The sequence below is a fragment of the Dromiciops gliroides genome, chromosome 1, assembly GCF_019393635.1.
Source record: "Dromiciops gliroides isolate mDroGli1 chromosome 1, mDroGli1.pri, whole genome shotgun sequence".
In the NCBI taxonomy this organism is placed as follows: Eukaryota; Metazoa; Chordata; class Mammalia; order Microbiotheria; family Microbiotheriidae; genus Dromiciops; species Dromiciops gliroides.
The window spans coordinates 227,532,120-227,552,759 of NC_057861.1; the positions used below are offsets into that span (position 1 = coordinate 227,532,120).

Sequence of the window (20,640 nt, forward strand, 5' to 3'; positions counted from 1 at the left end):
GCTGCTTATTAGCCACATAGATCTCTCAGCCTGCATTTCTTTTCAAGTTTTGATCTATATTGTACAAGAAGAAAACTATTGGGATTTAAATGTAAACTATTGAAATTGGCATTATCGTTGAACTGAAAAAAAATACAGACAAGAGCTGAAGGTTATGTTTAGATCTTGATATTTAAAGTTTTCTTTTTGTGTTATGTCAGAATGAAATGGTTCATTTTTTGAAAGAAACTTTTATTTAAAAGGGAAATATTTGAAATTTTAAAACATTAAACTTTGTCTCGCACACACTTGTTTTGATCACTGATAGTAATATATCTGAATCAAGTTATATCTTCAACCACACCAATTGCTATTTCTTGTGCATCATACTACTATGTAGCAGAGGAAAATGTGACAACTTCTGTGTCATAAAATAGTAAATTATTTTAAAAGAAATCTGACGTTGTGGTTGTAATCTTTTAACCTAAGTGGTTCTAGGATGCTGTATATCCAGCCCCCAACCTTCTGCATTGACACCAAAGCTAGAGATGTTCTTAAGCCCTTTTCTTATTATTCTTTTGAAGTGAGGACAGATCATGAATGGGAACTTCTTTACTCTTTGAACTTTTAATCCCCCAAATAATTCTAATAAACATTTATAGTTTGGGGTTTCAATTTTTATCCCTCTCTCTCCCCCTACCCTCCCACCTCCCTGAGGCAGCAAACAATCAGATATGGGTTATACATGTATGATTATGTAAAACATTACCATATTTGTTATTTCCCAAATAATTCTAAGTCGCTCAATTGAATTGTTAGTCATTCAGTAAGCATTATTAAGTACTTACTATGTGCTAGTAATTTTCCTAAGTTCAAAAGCTCATTCCTTTCCTAATATAAAGACAAAAAAATGACCTCTTCCTTCAGAGGTATACTTTATAGTAGGGAGAACAACCTGTAAACAAGGAAGTACAAATCTTTAATATTTACATAAACACACAGAATATAGATAAGGGTATTATAAAAGGAAGTACCTTGAGGCTGAGAAGCCAATTAGAAAGCTATTCCAATAGACCAAGTGAGAAGTGGTGTTATGTAGGTAGAAACAATATGATTTGGTAATGGTTTGGCTATAGGAGGCAAATGAAAATAAGAATCAATGTTGTGGGCCTGCATGACTGGGAGGATGGGGATGGGGATACTCTGGACAGTAATTGAGATGTTTGGAAGAGAGGAGACTTTCAGGTGAAAGACAATGAATTCTGTTTTGGGCATGTTGAATTTGAGATATCTAATTCAGTTCCAGATGTATTCAAGACAGTTGGAGAGACACGACTGTCACTCAGCACAGAGACTATAACTAGATTTATAGATCTGGGAATCATCTACAAATAGATAATAATTGAACCCATGGAAGGAAATAATATCACCAAGTGAGATAGTATAGAATGAAAAGAAAAGTGGGCCTAGGATAAAGATTTGGGGGACAAAGAGGGGGGTAGCTAGGGGTGTTAGGCCAGGAATCAGGAAGACAGGAATTCAAATCTGACCTCAGACACTTACTAGCTGTGTGACCCTGGGTAAGTCACTTTACCCTATATTTGTCTCAGTTTCCTCATCTGTACAATGAGATGGAGAAGGGAATGGCAAACTATTCCAGTATCTCTACCTAGAAAACCCCAAATAGGGTCACAGAGAGTCAGATACAACTGAAAGGACTAAACAACAACAAGGTAAATAGGTATGACTTGGAGGAAGAACCAGCAAAGGAGATTGAAAAGAGCAGTAGTTAGACTGGTAGGAGGAATATCAGAGGCAGTGTTATAAAATTCTTGAGTAGAGTGAGTATTCAGGAGAATGCGATTGAGCGTCAAGTCAAGGAGGATCAAGATTGAAAAAAGGCCTTTAGATTTGGCATCTGATGTACCGTTTGTACCTTTGGAGAGAACAGCATCAGTTGAATGATGATGTCAGAAGCCATATTGTGGGGAATTTATAAGAAAGTGAGAAGTGAAGTGTAGGGTAGCCAGTGTAGATAGCTTTTTCAAGGAGTTTAGCCATTTCAGGGAGGAGAGAGATACAATGATTGCTTTAAGGAATGTTCAAATCAAATGTGTTTTTTTTTTACAGGATAAGGGGTATACAGACAAATTTATTGGCTATAAAAACATTTTCAGATAGTCATTTCTCTGGGGGGGGGGGGAGAAACCCTAGGATAGATTAATAGGTTATTAAGCTGTTGGGACAAGAAACATAAATGGATAGGTGAGGAGGTAAAAGTAGAATGTCATTGGAAAGTTCATATTTAGTGTTGTATGTTTTGATGAGGAGAAAGATACATCTAAAGGTTAAAAAAAAGACTACTCTGCTATTTGCAATTTAGTTACCTATATTGTATTATTAAGTATCAATTTAAAGGATTCAGAAAGGATCAAGTTGCTGAATTGCGTTTAGAGATTGAGTCAAGGCATTTAAAAATGCACTGGAGTAAAGATAAACTTTAATTTTATAGCCAATTAAGAATTTAGTATCCAGAAATATTGTATTATCCTAACCAGTTCCATGCCAGGAGTACATACAGATTTTAAATTACTTCTTAAATAAAGGTGACTAATCCATACCTTCAGGTAAATTCATATTTAGTATTCACAATTGTTGTGATGAGAACAGTTGTTAAGTATTCCAAGGATAGATGTAAAATAGTCATCCATTTTGTTGTGGATATGGCCTCTGTAGCTTTTGCAAAACTTAGTGACAGAAATTCTCCTGTGTGTGATTTAGCATAAAATCCTTAGTGATTTAATAAAGGGTTGAAGCAAGAGAGGAAAGTCCAAGTTCTTGTAATAAATTGAGATATTGCTCTCAGTAATGAGATAGACTGAAAGTTTCTACCGAAGTGATGGCTGAAGGAAAAGGTTTTTTTTGTCCCAGAAGAGGTTGGTGCCCTTGACATAGCCCCAGAAGCTTATTTAGATTGAAATTTGTGGCCTCTGTTCTAATTGTTTATTGGGATGCTTCAGTTTGAAATGTTGTAATGTTCACAAATACTATGGAAACATTTATAGGTGTAAACCAATTTTGAGATTTTATATTTTCCTTTCTTATAGAATATCAGTCATTAGAATGTATTCCCTGAAGAATGTTCATTGTGTGAGCAAAATTGTAATGATTTACAATGCCTGAACTAGGAAACATTTAAAGACATCATAGAAAGAAACAAAAATCTACAAAGCTTATTAGAAAATTAACATTTCTAGAATTCTGGAATAATCTAGAATTTCAGTTTTATTTTTTGAAGAAAGGTTCAGTTTAGATACTGTATAATATTAATTATGACCAAGACCCTATGATAGACTGCTTAGTGTATTTGATATAGAGTGCCAGACATTCTGCAGTAGGCAGCTTAGACCCTTGTAGATAAGGAAACCATCATATCTTCATAGTCTGGCACTTTCCAAAGGAAAAGAATGTGGCTTTTGCAGTCTGCCTTGCTCCTCCCTCCCACATCACACTCCTGTAGGTGGAGATTCTTCTATCACTTCCTTTCTTTGTCTTGCTGTCATAAATATACAACCCTCTGTGAGGACTGTGAACCTTTTGTTGTGACTCTGGGCTCCACTTGTATGTTTATTTTTCTTGTAATAAACCTAGTTTTCACACAAGTTTCATGAAGTTGTTGACAGGTGACAAGGTGACGCTTTATGCTTTGAATGGAATAGAGGTATTTGAGAACAGGCATACCAGCATGGGGCAAGCTAGGGAAATAGAATTGTCAGGGAGTAAGGCACAAAACGAAAAGGAATGAGGGATTTATTAAGAGTAATGTGAAGGTAAGAGGACGGACAATCACTGTTCCATGGGACACTATTGCTAGATGCTTTGGGTTAACAAATAAGCTTCAAGAAAGATTAAACTTTGATCTGACAGAAGAGGGAAGAGTGACATATGATCAGAAAGCCCAGGGCAGTCCCAGTTTCCAATAGTGTACAGGATCCCCTCTCTTGATATCACAGATCCATCAAAATAGAACACTTCAAGAAGCTGTTTCCTACACTCAAAATCTCTGAGTTGGAAGGGACCTTGTCTAGCCTCAGACCTGAGCATGGCTCGCTTCTGCCACACTGTTCCATATTTTCTGTTTTCTATCCATTGTCTGATAACTATTTTCTGGTATTCTCTTCCTGCTTGCCTGTTCTACACTCTTCCAGTGAATTAATGTTGATCAATCAAGTATGGTTGGTAATTCATAAAGATACAAATATTCTTCCTCTGATCCTATCAGTATAACACTGATTGATCATCCATGTTTTGACTGCTAAGTCATAGGAAAAGAGCTGATTTGAATCTGATCTACATAAAGGATTTGGATCCAGCAGGTGTCATAATGACCATGTTAAATTAAATTCTACTTATTTTTGGAAGGAAATTTTAAGTCTAAGTCAATTTAATTAAAATTAATTAAATTTAGAGCAATTTAAATGCTCTATAGCCCCTTTTAAAATTTAAACAACTTTTTTATTGCTTCTAGCAACACAAATGAACTACAAATGGTAATGATTACTTTTAGTTCTGGTACTTAAACTGTACTTTATATTTTCAAATGATTCTTCAAATATTAATATGCAAAATCAATATAATACCTAAAAGTACAATCTATCAAAAGTGATGAAACTGATCCAATAAAAGGTTAAATGATCTGGCCAACATGTAGCAAATCAAGGCCAAAAGAAGACTAAAGATATAAATCACAGAATGACAGGATATTTGAGCTGAGACTTAGTTGACCAAACCCTTTATTTTAAAGGTGAGGAAACTAAGTTCTCGAGAAGAACACTTGACTCAAGGCTATACAACAAAGATTAATAGTGGGCTGAAGTGTAAATGAAAGTCTTCTGATGGCCTGTTTTGTTTTTTTTTAAATACTATGGATGCCCTTTTGTTAATTGCATAATATAGTAATTTTTTAATACACTTCCAACTAAACCAACTGATAACAACAACAACAACAACAAACCACAGTTAAACATAAATGACAAAAGAGACAGAAGTAGCAAGCATTATCTCCAACAAAGCAAGAGTGGTCTTTCCCCTATATTACAATGAATTGTATCTTTTAAAAAAAAATTAATCCTATTTAGAATTGACTGTAATTATTAACTCATATTTCTTTGTCTCTGAACTTAGTTCATAATTTAGCTGGCCTCTAATGGATTAAGTTTAAAAATCTAGCTCCCCTGCTATTTCGCTGTACTATTTTTGCCTCAAAGAATTTTTCTATCCTTGAGGAATGCATGGTCACCAGGGAGTCTGGTCTAGTATTTTACACCACCAAACTATTTTTCAAGGCTCTCTGGTTTGCTGTCTAAAAGTCTGGCCCACTAGCTTGCACCTGGCCTCAAACAATAAGCACTTCTTAGTCTCAGGAGCTAAGGAGAGAGTTCTTGCTAGTCATGCATTACCAAACTTCTGACCAGTTATGTTGTTCCCCTCAACTCACCTCTGTAATCAGTCATGTTGTCTTCAATCCCATGATGCCATCTACTCTCTTCTTTTCTTTGTTCTATATCCCCCAAAACCTATTAAGGGGGACCTGTCCTTTTTGGGGTCCTTGGCATAAATGGTGGCAAGACATTGGTCCTTTATTATCAAGTGCCATGTCCCTGTTAATAAATGTCTTGCTTGGAGAAACTTGCCTCAGTTCACCTTTTTGTCAAATTTCAATCCCTACAACCATAATGCATCATATGTACAGGATACATACATTTTCAAATGTGCCCAATGTATTAATTTGTTTTATTTTACTATCTTTGTTTTTGGAGGAAAGCTTTTTTTTTTCTTTTTAGAGGAGGGTAATGGAAAGGTTCCCCACCAAGAAAGAAAGAAACAAAGAAACAAAGAAAAGAATATCAGCAAAATTTTTGAAATCTATACAGAAGAGAACAGAAGGGAGTTTAAAAAGAGTCCCAGATGGCCAGAGACATATTGGTGCTACTATTTAAGTGTAATATGTACTTTATATATAATAGATATACATAGTATCATCTATAATACTCTTTCTGTTTTTTGCACAAGGAAATGTTCACATTTGTTGATGTCTGTCAAATTCATAATAAAAAAGAACATTCAAAAATACACCAATTTCCTTCCCTTCTAGTGCTGGAATTCTTTTTTTCTTTTTTCTTTAGAATTTTATTTTTTCCAAATTACATGAAAAACAAATTTTGATATCAATTTTTTTTAAACTTTGTGTTCTAACTTTTCTTCCTCCCTACCACCCAAGAACTAAAGCAATTCAATGTAAGTTATAGATGAGTAGTCATGCAAAACACCTCAACATTAGTCAGGTTGTGAATGAAAACAGACAAAAACAAAACTTCAGATTAAGGAATTATCAAAAAAATTATGCTTTAATCTCTTTTCAGATACCATCAATTCTTTCTCTGTAGATGGATTGCAATTTTCATAAGTCTATCAGAGTTATCTTGGATCATCGCATTGCTGAAAATAAGTTATTCACAGCAGATCATCTTACACTATTGCTGTTGTTTTATCTACAGTACATTTCACTCTGCATCAGTTCATGTAGGTCTTTCCAGGTTTTTCTGATAGCATCCTGCTCATCATTTTTTTTCCTAATAAAATAACTAACAAAAATAATTACGTTTCAATATGTATTCAAATATCAGTTCTCTCTCTGTAGATGGATTGCATTTTTTATAAGACCTTCGGAGTTGTCTTGTATCATTGTATTGCTGAAAATAACCAAGTCATTCACAGCAGAACATCTCACAATATTACTGTTATTTTGTATACAGTAGATTTAATTTTGCATCAGCTCATGCAGGTCCTTCCAGGTCTTTCTGATAGTATCCTGCTCATCATTTTTTAAAATAGTAAACTACATCCATATAGTACTTTAACCCCAATTGCCTCACCAAAAAACCCCCAAAAACAAACCCAAAAACAAACAAAAAGGAAGACGTTCAGTCCCCACAAACACAATTCTAGCTTAAGACCCATGGCTCTTATGGAAGTATATTTGCTACCATCAGCTAATTAATTCAGTTCTCACATTGACTCCCAGGTGCTGTCATAATTTCTGAGGAATCTTCTAAATTCTATGTGAAATACCACCTGTCCTCTCTTCTATTTCTGAGGCCCACAACACTTCTTTTCCCTACTATATTATACTGACAGTAGCCTTCAACTAATTTCAACTTTAACTTTGGAAATTTATGCATAGAATCTCAGAGTTAAAGGGAAACTCAGAAATCATCTAATTTAAATAATGCCTGAGAAAGAATCCTATGACATCTTTTTTTTTTTTGGTGAGGCAATGGGGGTTAAGTGACTCACCCAAGGTCACACAGCTAGTAAGTGTCAAGTGTCTGAGGCTGGATTTGAACTCAGGTCCTCCTGAATCTAGGGCCAGTGCTCTATCACTGTGCCACCTAGCTGTCCCTCTATGACATCTTAAATAAGTGGCTCTCCAATCTATGTTTGGAGGTCTCTGAATGTTTGGATGGCTTGACTAGCAAAGCATAGTTGCCAATACTTCAATATCAGCATAGCTGGGATATCCTATATAATGGCTCAGAGACTTGTGTTTGGCCCTATGTTGTTTAACATTTTTATAAATGACTTGCTAGATGGCCAGCTCACCAGATTTAAAGATGGCACTGAGCTGAGAGGGACAACTAATAAAGTGAATAACAGAGTCATGATCCATAGGGTTCTTGGCATTACAAAACGCTGAGAGAAATCTAATAAGCTTAAATTCAATAGGGATAAATGTGAATCTTATGCTTGGTTAGAAATTTTTCTGACAAAGATCAATGGGTTTTAGTGGATGATAAGTACAATGTGATTCGTCAGCATGACCCAAGTAAAAAAGCTAATCAATCTATGCCTACATTAAGACAGGAATATCTTTCAAGAATGGGGAAGTGATAGCCACACTCTACTCTTATCTGAAGTATTGTGTTCAGTTCTGGGCAACAGTTTATGAAGTTCCTTGATAGTATTAAGAGGAAAGTATTAAGATGAGAATAAGAATATTGAGGATGTTCAAAGGTTTTTAGTCCACTGCATAGGAAGATGTATTGAAGGTACTGGAGATGTTTATTTAGCCTGGAAAAAAGAATACTCAGGGGAGACATGATAGCTTTCTTCTGATGTTTCAAGGCCTGTCATATAAGAAAGGGATTAAATTTGTTCTGTTTGGCCCCAGAGGGCAGAATAAGTAGCAATAGGTAGACATTGCAAAGAGGCAAATTTAGACTTGATATCAGGAAAACCCACAAAACAATTAAAGCTATGAAATCATGGAATGGGCTACATTAAGCAATGATGAGTTTTTCTGGCTTTGAGGGTTTTAAAGCAGAAGCTGGATAGACACTTACTAGGTATGTTAGAATGAGGATTCTTTTCTTATGAAAGTTGTACAGATGATTTCTAAGGTCCCTTTCAACTTCCTCGGGGAACCCATTCCACCTTTCGGGAAACTCTAATTATTTGAAAGTTTCCCCTATCCATACCTCCCCAACTTCTCCTAACATGTCTCAGATATTAAGTTTAAATCGTACATTCTGCAAATTCTATCCATTGTTGATTTACCCAGGGTCACACAGGTAATACGTGTCAGAGGCCAGATTTGAACTCCCGAAGATGAATCTTCCTGATTCCAAGCCCATTACTCTATCCACTGGGCCACCTAGCTGTCCTCAATCCTGATTCTATTCAAGTCTTATCCTTTTTCCACATCTCAGGACAAGGTTTCATGTGTTTGAAGACAGCTATCTTATTTTCCCCAAAGTAAGGTCTTCCCTCAGAGCTGGGGCCCAGAACCAGACAGAACACTTCAGGTGTGTTCTTATCACAGTATAGTAGAGCAGAATAGCCTTCTCTTTGTTATTGATATTTTACTTCTGTAAATTCAGCCCATGGTGTCATTTGAATTTTTTTTTTGCCTATGGCCTCACACTTTTGACTTATGCTGAGAGCTTTCATATGGAATGTTGTCTAATCATTTTTCTCCTATATTTTATGGGTATATGTTTTATACTAATTTTTTAAACTTGGGGAAATATAGTATTTTAATTTACCCCCTATTTTTTCTACCTATAGAGGCAACAATGCCATATGTCAACCTGATGTGAGAAATTAGGAGTCATACTTTCTTTTGGATGCACATATTCAGGATATGATTTTTTTTTTAAGTCTCCTAAGGTTTGCCATACCTGGAAGCCCATGTCCATTTCTGAAGATAAACATTATGGGAAAAGATGAGACCAGAATGAAAATAAAAAACATCCTTGGGGATGATAAAGCCCTGGAAAAGAATCAAAAAAATGTTTTGGTTTGTTTTATCAGTGTTTCTAATTGTATGAGAAAGGATGATATGAGAGGTCAATAGCTGGTGAAATAGTGTGACAATGGCATTTGATTTCTATGAGAATTCTTACTCACCTCTGAATCTACTAATGGTCATAGGAAAAAAAATTCAATAGTTTTGCTATTTCTTTGAGAGAATATGTGTGTGTGTGTGTGTGTGTCTTGAACTCTAAATTTTACTTTAATATTATTCCCTATGGTTGCAGCTAATATTTTTAATACTTTTATATTCCTGGCATGCTGATTTCTTGTTAAAACAATTTTTTGACATATATTTGGATGGATGACTATTAAAATGCCGATTATTCAAAGTATACATTTTTACAGATCCACTTTGATGGCTGGAGTCACAAATATGACTATTGGATGGATGTTGACAGCCCTGACATTCACCCAATAGGATGGTGCAATATGACAGGTCACCCACTGGAAGTGCCATATCGTAAGTACACTCTTTTTCATTGAGGTTTTTTTTAATTGCCTTGCATGCATTTGAGCCTTAGGGTTGTTAACTTCATTCATATTTCAAATATCCAAGTATTTAATAGGTAAAAACACATAGAAAAGCAATAATCATCAATGATTTGTCACAAATTTATAACAAATTAGGTATGATAATCACAAATTTATAACAAATTGGGTATGATAATCAGAATGGATTTCTGTTACTGTTAACTAAAATTGATAGTATTGTCCATTTTAAGAATGGAAACTAAGCTAAGCAAATCAATATCCATGTATAGATTTTTTCTTTGTCAATATATTGTAATGTATTATGTTTTTACAGCACGTCTCTCTGTACATGAATCATCATTTACTGGAGTGTGTAAGGTTTAGAGGAAAGAATTGGGTATTCATTGTTTTCTATCTAGCCCATTGACTAGCACTATGCCTCTCATATAGCAAATACTTAATAAATATCTGAATAAAAATGAACAAATGCATGAATGAACCATGTTTAGTCCTCAGGTAGTTCGTGTATACTATATTAACTGCCTATTGCATTAGAGGATTTTATTTCAGTAGGTTGGTGGCAAAATCATTTTTTTGTGTAGAAATAGAATGGCTTACAGTATTTGCTTCGTGATGTGTGAGCAATTATAAAATCTTTCTTTTCTTTTCTTTTTTTTTTATTTGCGGGGAAGTGAGGGTTAAGTGACTTGCCCAGGGTCACACGGCTAGTAAGTGTCAGGTGTCTGAAGCAGGATTTGAAGTAGGTCCTCTTGAATCCAGGGCTGGTGCTTTATCCACTGCGCCACCTAGCCGCCCCCTATAAAATCTATTGGTACTGAGAGACGTGTGTGTGTGTGTGTGTGTGTGTGTGTGTGTGTCTGTGTGTGTGTCTGTGTGTGTGTCTGTGTGTCTGTGTCTGTGTGTTTCTTCCTACCAAAAATTCAGGAGAAAACCATCTGAACCTTTTATCTTTGAACCTTGTAACCAAAGGGTCTAACATTTTATGTGAGTGATTCCTTTGATTTGATTGAACTGTTGTAACTAATAATTTGTTTCAGATACACACAAGCATTTTTTGCTCATTGTTCCAGATCTTTACTATGCTCATTTGCTAGATGAAATGTTGGTTTTTGTTTGGCGTTAGATTGTCTTCTATTAAACCTAAACCAGAGAGACTTTCTTAGGTTCAACACCTATTGCAAACAGCTATGTCTTTCAGAGAATCCCCTAGTCTTTCTTCAAAGGTGTCTTTTATAGTGAGACATATTCCACTAGCATCCTTACCAAATATAAGTGGTAAAGGCTGGAATGGAAGGAAATATATGACCAGGTAGCTTTGTAGTCATTTCAATATATAAATATGTAGCAAGAAAAAAGCAGAAAGTGACATTTATCAGGGCGTAAAATTTTACTATAGGACATCAAAGTCTTTTAAGAAAGAATGGGGGGCAGCTAGGTGGCGCAGTGGATAAAGCACTGGCCCTGGAGTCAGGAGTGCCTGAGTTCAAGTCCGGCCTCGGACACTTAACACTTGCTAGCTGTGTGACCCTAGGCAAGTCACTTAACCCCAATTGCCTCACTAAAAAAAAAAAAAAAAAAGAATGGGCTACTATTAGAAACTAAGGTTTTGGGCAACAGAGACTGTAATTTTAACTAAAATGCTGAAAAACTTGATTGGTTTTAATTCCCTTTACCTATGACTTAGTACCTTTTTTAAAAAAACTGAAGAGATCTAGGTCATAAGGACTCAGAATACCTGGTTTTGAGGCCATACTTTAACTTTAGATGAGGGATTAGCTGAGTGATCTTAGAGTAGGTGCTTAAACTCTCTGTCTCAATTCCCTAATCATTGAAATACTGTCTAGTAGGGTAGTTAAAGGACAGCACTTTGTGGGCTTTACATTACTTCACATTAATGGGAATTACTGCTGTTACTGCAAAATGGGGGAGAGTGACGATCACGTTTTCTACATCACAGGATTGTTGTGTGGGTACAGTAAAATCACTTGTGTAAAATGCTTTGTAAATTATAAAGTACTATATGAATGTCACCTCTTACTATTTTTCATTACATTTCACAGCACACATGATCATAATGCATGCCATCATGTCACTTCAGAGTGCCTTTGGCATGTGGGGCCACAGAGAAAGCCTGGTAGATTTATCAGGTTGGAGAGAATTCCTGTAATACTAAAAGTGAGGGTCCCTCACATGAAAAAAGAAAGGAAGAAAACAAGCATTTATTAAGTTCTTTCTATTTGCTAGGCATTGTGCTAAGTGCTAGGAATACAAATACAAGCTGGAAGAGCAACAGTCCCTACCCTCAAGGAGCTTACATTCTAATAAGGGAAGATAACATAGCTGAAAAGCTGAGCCCTTCCACAAAAGGGAGGTCCAGGAGGAATCCACCAATAGGAGGAGGGGAGCTGGCCTTGCAAGAGATAGTCCATGATGAGTAGACCTCAGCTGTGGTTGTTGGCTGACATGAGACAATGCACAGCAGTGTATTGTTCCTCTTGACCCCTGTGTGACTGAGTCCTGCATCTTAATTTAACTCACACTTAGATTGAAAGTTTTCCATGGGGTGGGTGGAAGGTTTTTTTCGTTTTTGTTTTTGTTTTTGACCAAGGAGATGGGGTGGGGCAGACTTTAATTTACAGACTGTTGTGCAAGGGGAGAAGTGTGTGGGTGGTTCTGCAGAGTTTAGAGGCTGTGGTCATAGAGTTAGGGTTTACATGGAGAACTGAAGGTAGGAGGTGCTACCTGGATGACAAACAGAGATCATAGAATCTGCCGCTAAGAATGGATATAATATTTTCCTTTAGATCCAACCCCCATAACTCTTTCAGAATCCCTATTCAGCAAGGGTTCTTAACATGGTATTTGTAAATGAACTTCACTGTAACTGGTTTCTTTTGTAATGTTAACATATTTTAAAATGTTTCTTTGAGAAAGGGTCTAGGGCTTCACCTGAGTACCAAAGGCATCTAACACATACACATTCTCTCCCTTTCTCTCTCTCTCTCTCTCTCAACAAATTATCATTGAGCTTCTGCATGATACAGCTAGTTATGGAGAACCCAATGACTCCCAAGGGAGCCCATTTTGCTTTTGGATACCTCTAATTCTTACTGAATTTTTCGTTACATTGAGCCAAAATTTGTCTCTGCAACTTTTATCCATTAGAATACATTTCATCTCTCTTGTAAGAACAGCTTAGTGGTGCCGTGATAAAGTGCAGGGCCTGGAGTCAGGATGACTCATCTTCCTGAGTTCAAATCTGGTCTCAGACACTTACTAGCTCTGTGATCCTGGACAAGTCACTGAACCTCGTTTACCTCAGTTTACTCATCTCTAAAATGAGCTGGAGAAGGAAATGGCAAATTACTCCAGTATCTTTGCCAAGAAAACCCTAAATGGGGTCACGAAGTTGTATATGGCTGAAACGATTGAACAACAACAACATCCCTCTCTTAACCTTTTTTTCAGATTCTTGAAGATAGCTATCATCCCTTCCTCTAAATATTTTCTCAGAGTTCAGCACCCTCATTTTCTTCAACTGATGCTGACTGATATAGCATGATATTATGGCCTTCACCATTCTAGTTTCCCTTCTCTGGACTCAGATCTCCAACTTATTGTCCCTTCGAACATTTGGCACCCAAAACTGAACACAGTACTTCTAATGTGGTCTGACGAGAAAAGGATACAGTGGACTTATTATCTTCCTTATCTAGGTCACCATGTTCATTAGGTAGTCTCAGGTGATATGAACTTTTCCAACTACTGGGTCCTGTTGTCAATTCATGAATTTTGTGGTCCACTAAAGCCCCTAGATCTTTTTTCTACTGCTCTCTCTACCCATCCTCCTCCCATTTGGGATACTGATTTGGGGAGGGGGCGGGGCAATGGGGGTTAAGTGACTTGCCCAGGGTCACACAGCTAGTAAGTGTCAAGTGTCTGAGGCCGGATTTGAACTCAGGTCCTCCTGACTCCAGGGCCAGTGCTTTATCTACTGCACCACCTAGCTGCCCCAAGGGATACTGATTTTTTAAAAGCCAGGTAAGATTTTGCATTCAACTCTATTCAATGTCATCTAAATAGATGTGGCCCCAGTGTTCTAGCCTGTGCTGTTCTTTTGGGGGCCCTGACATCAAATGCATTTATTATTCCTCATAAATATGCATCTTGTGTTGATATGAGGAGTGTGGTGATTGGGCCTTCATCCAAGCCACTGATAAAAATGCTATACAAGGATTCCATTTTTTCACCAAACAGAATTTATTAAGGTAGCCAAGAAACACAGTCCAGGGGTCAGGTTACAAAATGTGTTACCTAGTTAGCAGGGAGGATCCTATTTGCAAAAACAGTTTGTATAAATTGGTGCACTGAGTCTCCTGTGGCTACTTGTGTGTTTTCGTACTGTCCAGTAAGGCTTGAGTCTCTCTACCTGACACTATTACCCTTTGTATTCTTAGGAGAGTAATGGAGGGAGCCTCCTCTTAGCAGGAGTTTTGCCATTTTGGTGGTAAAATGGTATTACGATAGATCCCAGTTACATTTCTCTCTTTCATAGTGTTCAGGTGGCCCTGCGGTTTTCAGGAATTGAAATTTTTCAGAAAGAGGAAAATTTCCTGCCCAGTGGAATTCTCTGATAGGAGCATCTATCATCTCTCTCACTATTTGGGCTTTCAGGTGTGTTGGGGATATGTTAGGTTCTTATGGTCCAACAACTCTGAGATAGTATGCAGAGACTTCTTGAAGTCATGGTGCTTGGCCTCAAATGAGGCCTTTAACTCCTGACAGGTTTTATCCTCATATGGTATAATTGCTTTCTACTGTTGTTACTGCAGAATATGTAGGACCACAATGTATTTGGTGTGGTGCCAGCTGGGAATATAGAGTAGCCAATACTGTCATAGCCGCGGCATCTGTCTCTACCCTAAGTAGCCCCTAGCATCATCACTGCAACTCACGTTAACAAATGAATTTTATTATCTTTGGTTTTTATATCAGTTTTATTTCCCAGTGTAGCTTTCCCTTTACTTCCTACTAGTGAATCATCTCTTTTGACAAAGAATAAAAAGAAAGAAAAGGAATTCAGTGAAACTAACCATTTGTTGAAAAAGTTTGACATCATATGTCAAATCCCACAACCAAAGCCCCCACCTTTACAAAGAAGTGGGGTGGAATTTATTTACCCCCTTCCTCTTCTTATGCCCTTCCCCTGTTTCCTTCCCTTTTCCCTTCCCCTCTCTCCTTCCCTTTTCCCCTTCTCCTATCCCCTTCTCCAGTATCCTTCCCTTATCTTCTTCCCTGTCCTTCCCTTATCCCCTTTCCCTAGCCCCTTTTTAATTTCTTTCCCTTTTCCCTTGCCTTTCCTCTTCCTTTTCTCCTTCCCTTGGGGCATAGGAAGGAGAGAAAATAAATGCTTATTAATTAAAACGTTATTTTATAAAGAAAATAATTAAAACTTCTGTTGCTTCAGATGGTCTTCCATAGTTCTGATTGAATGTGGTATCTTTAGCAACTTTGTACCATAGAAAGAGTCAGAAGACCTAGGTTCAAATGCTGTCTCTGATACTACCTGTCTCTGATAACTTACACCACCACCAGGAGGTGTAAGCAAGTCACTTTACCTCCTGGGGCCTTAGTTTCCTTATCTGTAAAATTCAGGAGAGGTGCACTGAGGTCCCTTCCAATTCTGGATTTTATGCTCTTTACCTGGCATATTTATCCAATTGTTTTTTTCTCCCTTGGGGAATGTTGTTTTTATATTTGTTGGGTATATGGTTTTCTGTACACATATAAATACAAATAATCCACTAAAGGCCTCCTCTACTGCTTCCTCATGGTGTGGAGCTGATACGGAGCTTTTGAAGGCTTTGCTTGTTGAGCACAGATTCTGACAGGGCTGATGATGTCAGAACAATCCCCCTGGGTGAGTTCAGAGAGGCTCATCCCCCAACAGATGGACGCTGACTGGGTGGGAATTTCTCCAGGCCACAGCAACTCTCCACAATAGCACAGAAGGGTTAGGATTTATAACCCTGAAGGGAGCTCGCTATCTGAGTGAAATCACAGGTCTTTGGTGGGTTGAAGTATGATGGAAGCAATTCTGAAATGGTAAGGAACAAAATGTCATGTTTTAGATGGTCACAGAATAGAAATAGCATTTCAGTAAATAGAAATGTCTGACTAAATGGGACATTTTACAGTATATAACAGACCCTTTTGTGAGAGGAGCAGGACAAATGATCTCTAGGGTCCCTTGGACTCTTTCGTTCTCTCTTTTTTGAATCTGAGATAGCTTCAAATTCCAACCCTAGGTTTTCAGTCACGTTCCTTCCTCCCCCTCCTCTGACCCCTTATGAGAATTTTACTTGTACCACAGAGATATGACTCAGAATTTGCTTCTAGTGACCCCTTTGTTCCACAGAGTAATTGTTAAAATTAGGACTTTATTTGTCCTACTGATTTTAGCCTTGGGACTGCACAGAGAGAAGAGCTGCATTACTCCTTTTGCAGATGAAAGACTACCTATGACAATGCTGACGGCTCTTGAAATAAAGGAGTAATCAAAATTAATAGTCTTTGTCAGGAAGAATGCTCAAAGGAGCTAAGTTTTCAGTTATGCCTAGAGTATAGGCATAAATTAAGGGAAATTTTCAGATGAGCGAATTGGAATAAAGTCTCAGAGTGTCCACAGTATCTTAGAGTAAGAAGTCTCTTTCAGATGGGATGCACACACCATAGGAGTTGAGTGCTAGGTGGCACAGTAGATAGAGCACCAGCCCTGGATTCAAGAGGACCTGAGTTCAAATCATTGGGTTCCATTTTAATTTATTTAAGTCATCTAAATGAAGGACTCTTCTACTCTTCTCCTTTTCAGACAAGTGGGATGTTTACTTAAAAAGAAAACCCACTTACTAGCTGTGTGACCCAGGGCAAGTCACTTCACCCTCATTGCCCTGGGTGGGGGGGGGGAAGAAATTAAGAAAAGGGTTCCATTGAGGTGCAGAAAGAAACTTAAAACTTGTATTTTTATTATTTTTATCAACCAATCAGTATCTACTATGTTCCATGCACTGTTCTAAGTGCTGAGGATACAAAGAAGGCAAAAGATGGTCCTTGTCCTCAAGGAACTTTCAATCTAATGGGAGATACAAGAGGCAAACAAACATATAAGTTATATACAGGCTAAATAGTTTTATAAAAGAATTTAAGCTTTACTCCGATATATAAACATTATTGCCCTTGCTTGGTCCATAGATAGTCACATGTGACATATGGTATAGGAGATATCCTGAGGGCTGAGTGTAACTTCCACAAAATGGAGAAGTTGACAGTGATCCCCACACTTGATTATTTGTCTTCTGAATATTGCTGTCTGTGTTTGCCTACTTAAGTGGATTTACAGATTACATTATTTAGTTTTAACTAAACTAACCCTCATGAAATAGCTTGAAAAGCTTCCTTCAAAGAAACTGAAAATAATACTAACGATAAAAAGCACAAGAAGGCATCCAGGACATGACAGAGCTGACACATCTACTACTTCTGCTATGAGCCAATGAAGAGCTAATCAGATCTAACAAAAAGCCATGCAGGAAAATTTCAAATTATCAAGAATATTATTTGAAATAAACTTTTATATCCATTACTGTTCATTTTAAACTTCTGCCTAAATACATCTTGTGCCTTGAGATGAAAGCAAAAGTCTATCATAAGTAGAAAAAATATTTAAAGCTAAATTTTTAGTTTTCCAGAAATGTTAATGTTATGTCTAAAAACTTGCATTCATCTAAAAGACTCATAAATATCATTTTCTGGTGTTTTAAAAATTTTCCAAATGAAAAGTTTTGGTGGATTTTGTTAAAGAATATAAAAATGCATTTGTTCCAGTTGCTTTTAAAATATTATTTTATTTGTAATTTATGGAATGAAACAAGCATAATAAAAAAGAGATTGTACATGAGCTGCAAGTCTATTATGTACAACTTGCTATTTCTTTTAAATATATTCAGTATATCCATCTGCTTTTAAAGAGTAGTTTAATGTCATAAGGGTTGAAAACCTTTGCATGATTGGTGAATAGAATTGAACGATTGTTTAGTAAGCACATCCATCTATGTATAATGATGATGATGATGATAGCATTTGTACAACACTTTAAGATTTGCAAAGTTCTTTACATGTTACTTTATTTTATTCATACAACAACCCTGTCAGCTAAGTGCTGTTATTATCATCATTTTACAAATCAGGAAACAGATGCACAGATAGGCAAAATGTTTAGGGTCACACAGTAAGTTAAGCATCTGAAGAAAGATCTGGATTCAAATCTTTGTGTTATATCCACTGTGCCACCTAACTTCTTTTGTGATGTTTTTTAAAAAACATACACACAAAAAAGATACTAAAGAGAATGAAATGAAAATGGAATAATATTTTTAAATATTTTTAAATGTTTTGATACAAAACAAACAATTTACAAACCCAAATTAGAATCATTGTCAAACCAAGATTTTTAAAAATAATGAAAACTATTCAGTCACGTTCATTTCACTAAAATGTTGTAAATGTTAATATATTCTACTGAGAGCAAAACGTTATTTTGTATCATTTAATAAATAAAAGCTATACCAAATAAATAAATAAACAAATAAATGAATAAATAGATGAATGAAAATTATTTGGAATATATTGTTTCATCTTCATTTTGACCCTTTAAATTTCTTTTTAATGTTTTACAATGTACATAATATATTTTTGCTCTAGTACTTATATACAATTTAATTAATACATACACATATGTATACATGTAATATACACATATTTAGTGTGATGTAACCATTGTCAATTTACGTTTTTGTAACTGTTGGGAATGTGTGATGAAAACCGTTTGGAGAGCACTTGCGTATGGATGTCTATAGCCTTAGATTGTCAGGAACTATCCATCTGCTAGTGATTTAGAAGACTGGAAAGCTGGACCAGCCTCACATAATTGTGGATAAAAATACACGTCCTGGCACAAAACACAGTGTGGCTAATTTAATGAACTCTTTGTAGAGCTCATACTCAGTTGTCCTGTTGTTCAATGCTTCAGACCGACATATAGATCATATTTCTCTCTTCACTCCTCAAATTGTTTTGATTCTGCCAGTATAGGCTCTTGCTTCTGATCCAGGTACTACCTTCCTCCTTTGTCCAAACTCAGCTCAGTATTCTGAGCCCTTGACAGCTGACTGCAACTTTTGTACAACTAGTCCCGTCATTCCAACTCCTCCCTCGGTGGGAATCTAGTGGCTAGGACTACTCCTGCAGAATTCTATCGCAGTACAGCATGGAATAGTTCTGTGGAAGATTTCCTGGTCCATGTTTTGGTAGTGTTAGGAAGGCCACAACTCTATGGGAGAAGCATTTGTGGGGTGAGCATCATCCCCTTCTGTTTTCTGGTTAAAAAAATGTTACTATGTCTTTTATTATCATTGGACCTTGTTTTTCATAAGTCAACCACTTTATTTTTTTTTTCAGTTTCTTGCCCCATAGAATAAGCCTTTTTTAAATCACAGAATGTATCTTTTGCTGAATTTTTTCCTTCTATTGCTCTAAAATACAGTAGTTAGCATCTTAGCAAAAATTCCCAAGTGATATATTTTAGCTAAGATAGATGACTTTCAGTCCCTTAGATCTAATCTATTAAGTTCATCTGCCCAGAAAAAAAAAAAAAAGATATCTGTAAAGAGCTCCCTTTAGAAGGGTATCATTAAATTCTTAGTCAACTTCCTATCTGCTCTTGCTAGAATTATTTCATCTGGCTTCTACCTGGCCTTCTTGAACTAGCTTTTTCCCCTGGGATACTTCTTCATATTGTGCTGCCTATATAATTATCCTTTAATACCATTCTCTTCGGTATCCTGCTCAAACCATTTAAATTTTTTTTCTGTTTCATCAAATCTGAACCCTTCTGCCTAGCTTTCATTTTGGTCTTCCATAATCTGACCCTGCTTTTATCTGTCTATTTTACCCTACTGTCCCCCAAAATGTCATGTCATTGTTATTGCTTGGAATGCTCTCTCTCCAAGGCCATCTCTGTCCAAATTGTATCCGTTCTCCAGAGTGAAAGCTACATAGAGTAGAGCAAAGATATCTAAATGGCTACAGACAGCCAAACAGTATATCCAGAACCAGATTAGAATGTAATTGGAAAATATTTTACCAAATAAATAACAATAAAATACAATATAGATACTATTACTTTGTGGTTTTTAAAGTCAGTTTGCAACCTGGAGGGATCATTTCTATTGAGTTTGACACCACTGGTGTCAGAAATTGCCTGACTATATTGGAAGCTGCTTAGGGAACCTCAAAACACCCAGGTGGAGATATTGGCTTTGGAAGGCTTTGTTAGAGACCATAGTGAAGCAGGAAATAGTAGAGGATGAAGTCAGAAGGATTTAATTTAAAGGGAGAAGTTGGAGTATTTGTTGAATTGCCTATTAAGGTAAAGTTGGTTTTCTAGGGAAAAGGAAAATTGATGAGGGCATAAAAAGTTTGGAACACTTGCTCTGATGAGTGGGATAGGGAAACAATTAGGGAGTAGAAAGGCCCACTTTATGGGGCCCAGTTGAGACTGATGATGATGTTCAGTGTTTTAGTTGTATCTGACTCTTTGTGACCCCATTTGGGGTTTTCTTGGTAAAGGTACTGGTGTGGTTTGCCATTTCCTTCTCCAGCTCATTTTGAGGAACCTCGTAGACACTAATGAATGACATCACATGAATGGTGCTTATCTTTCTCTTTTATTGCATG

The 20,640-nt window shown here is 36.6% G+C and overlaps 1 protein-coding gene across 1 annotated transcript in view; it reads left to right on the forward strand.

The window, feature by feature from the left end:
* Positions 1-20,640, forward strand: part of L3MBTL4 (L3MBTL histone methyl-lysine binding protein 4) — a 536,490-nt gene that overhangs the window by 243,969 nt on the left and 271,881 nt on the right. Inside the window, exon 13 of the mRNA XM_043991609.1 lies at positions 9,700-9,814. Within this exon, the coding sequence (XP_043847544.1) occupies positions 9,700-9,814 (115 nt within the window). The remainder of the gene's footprint in view (positions 1-9,699; positions 9,815-20,640) is intronic.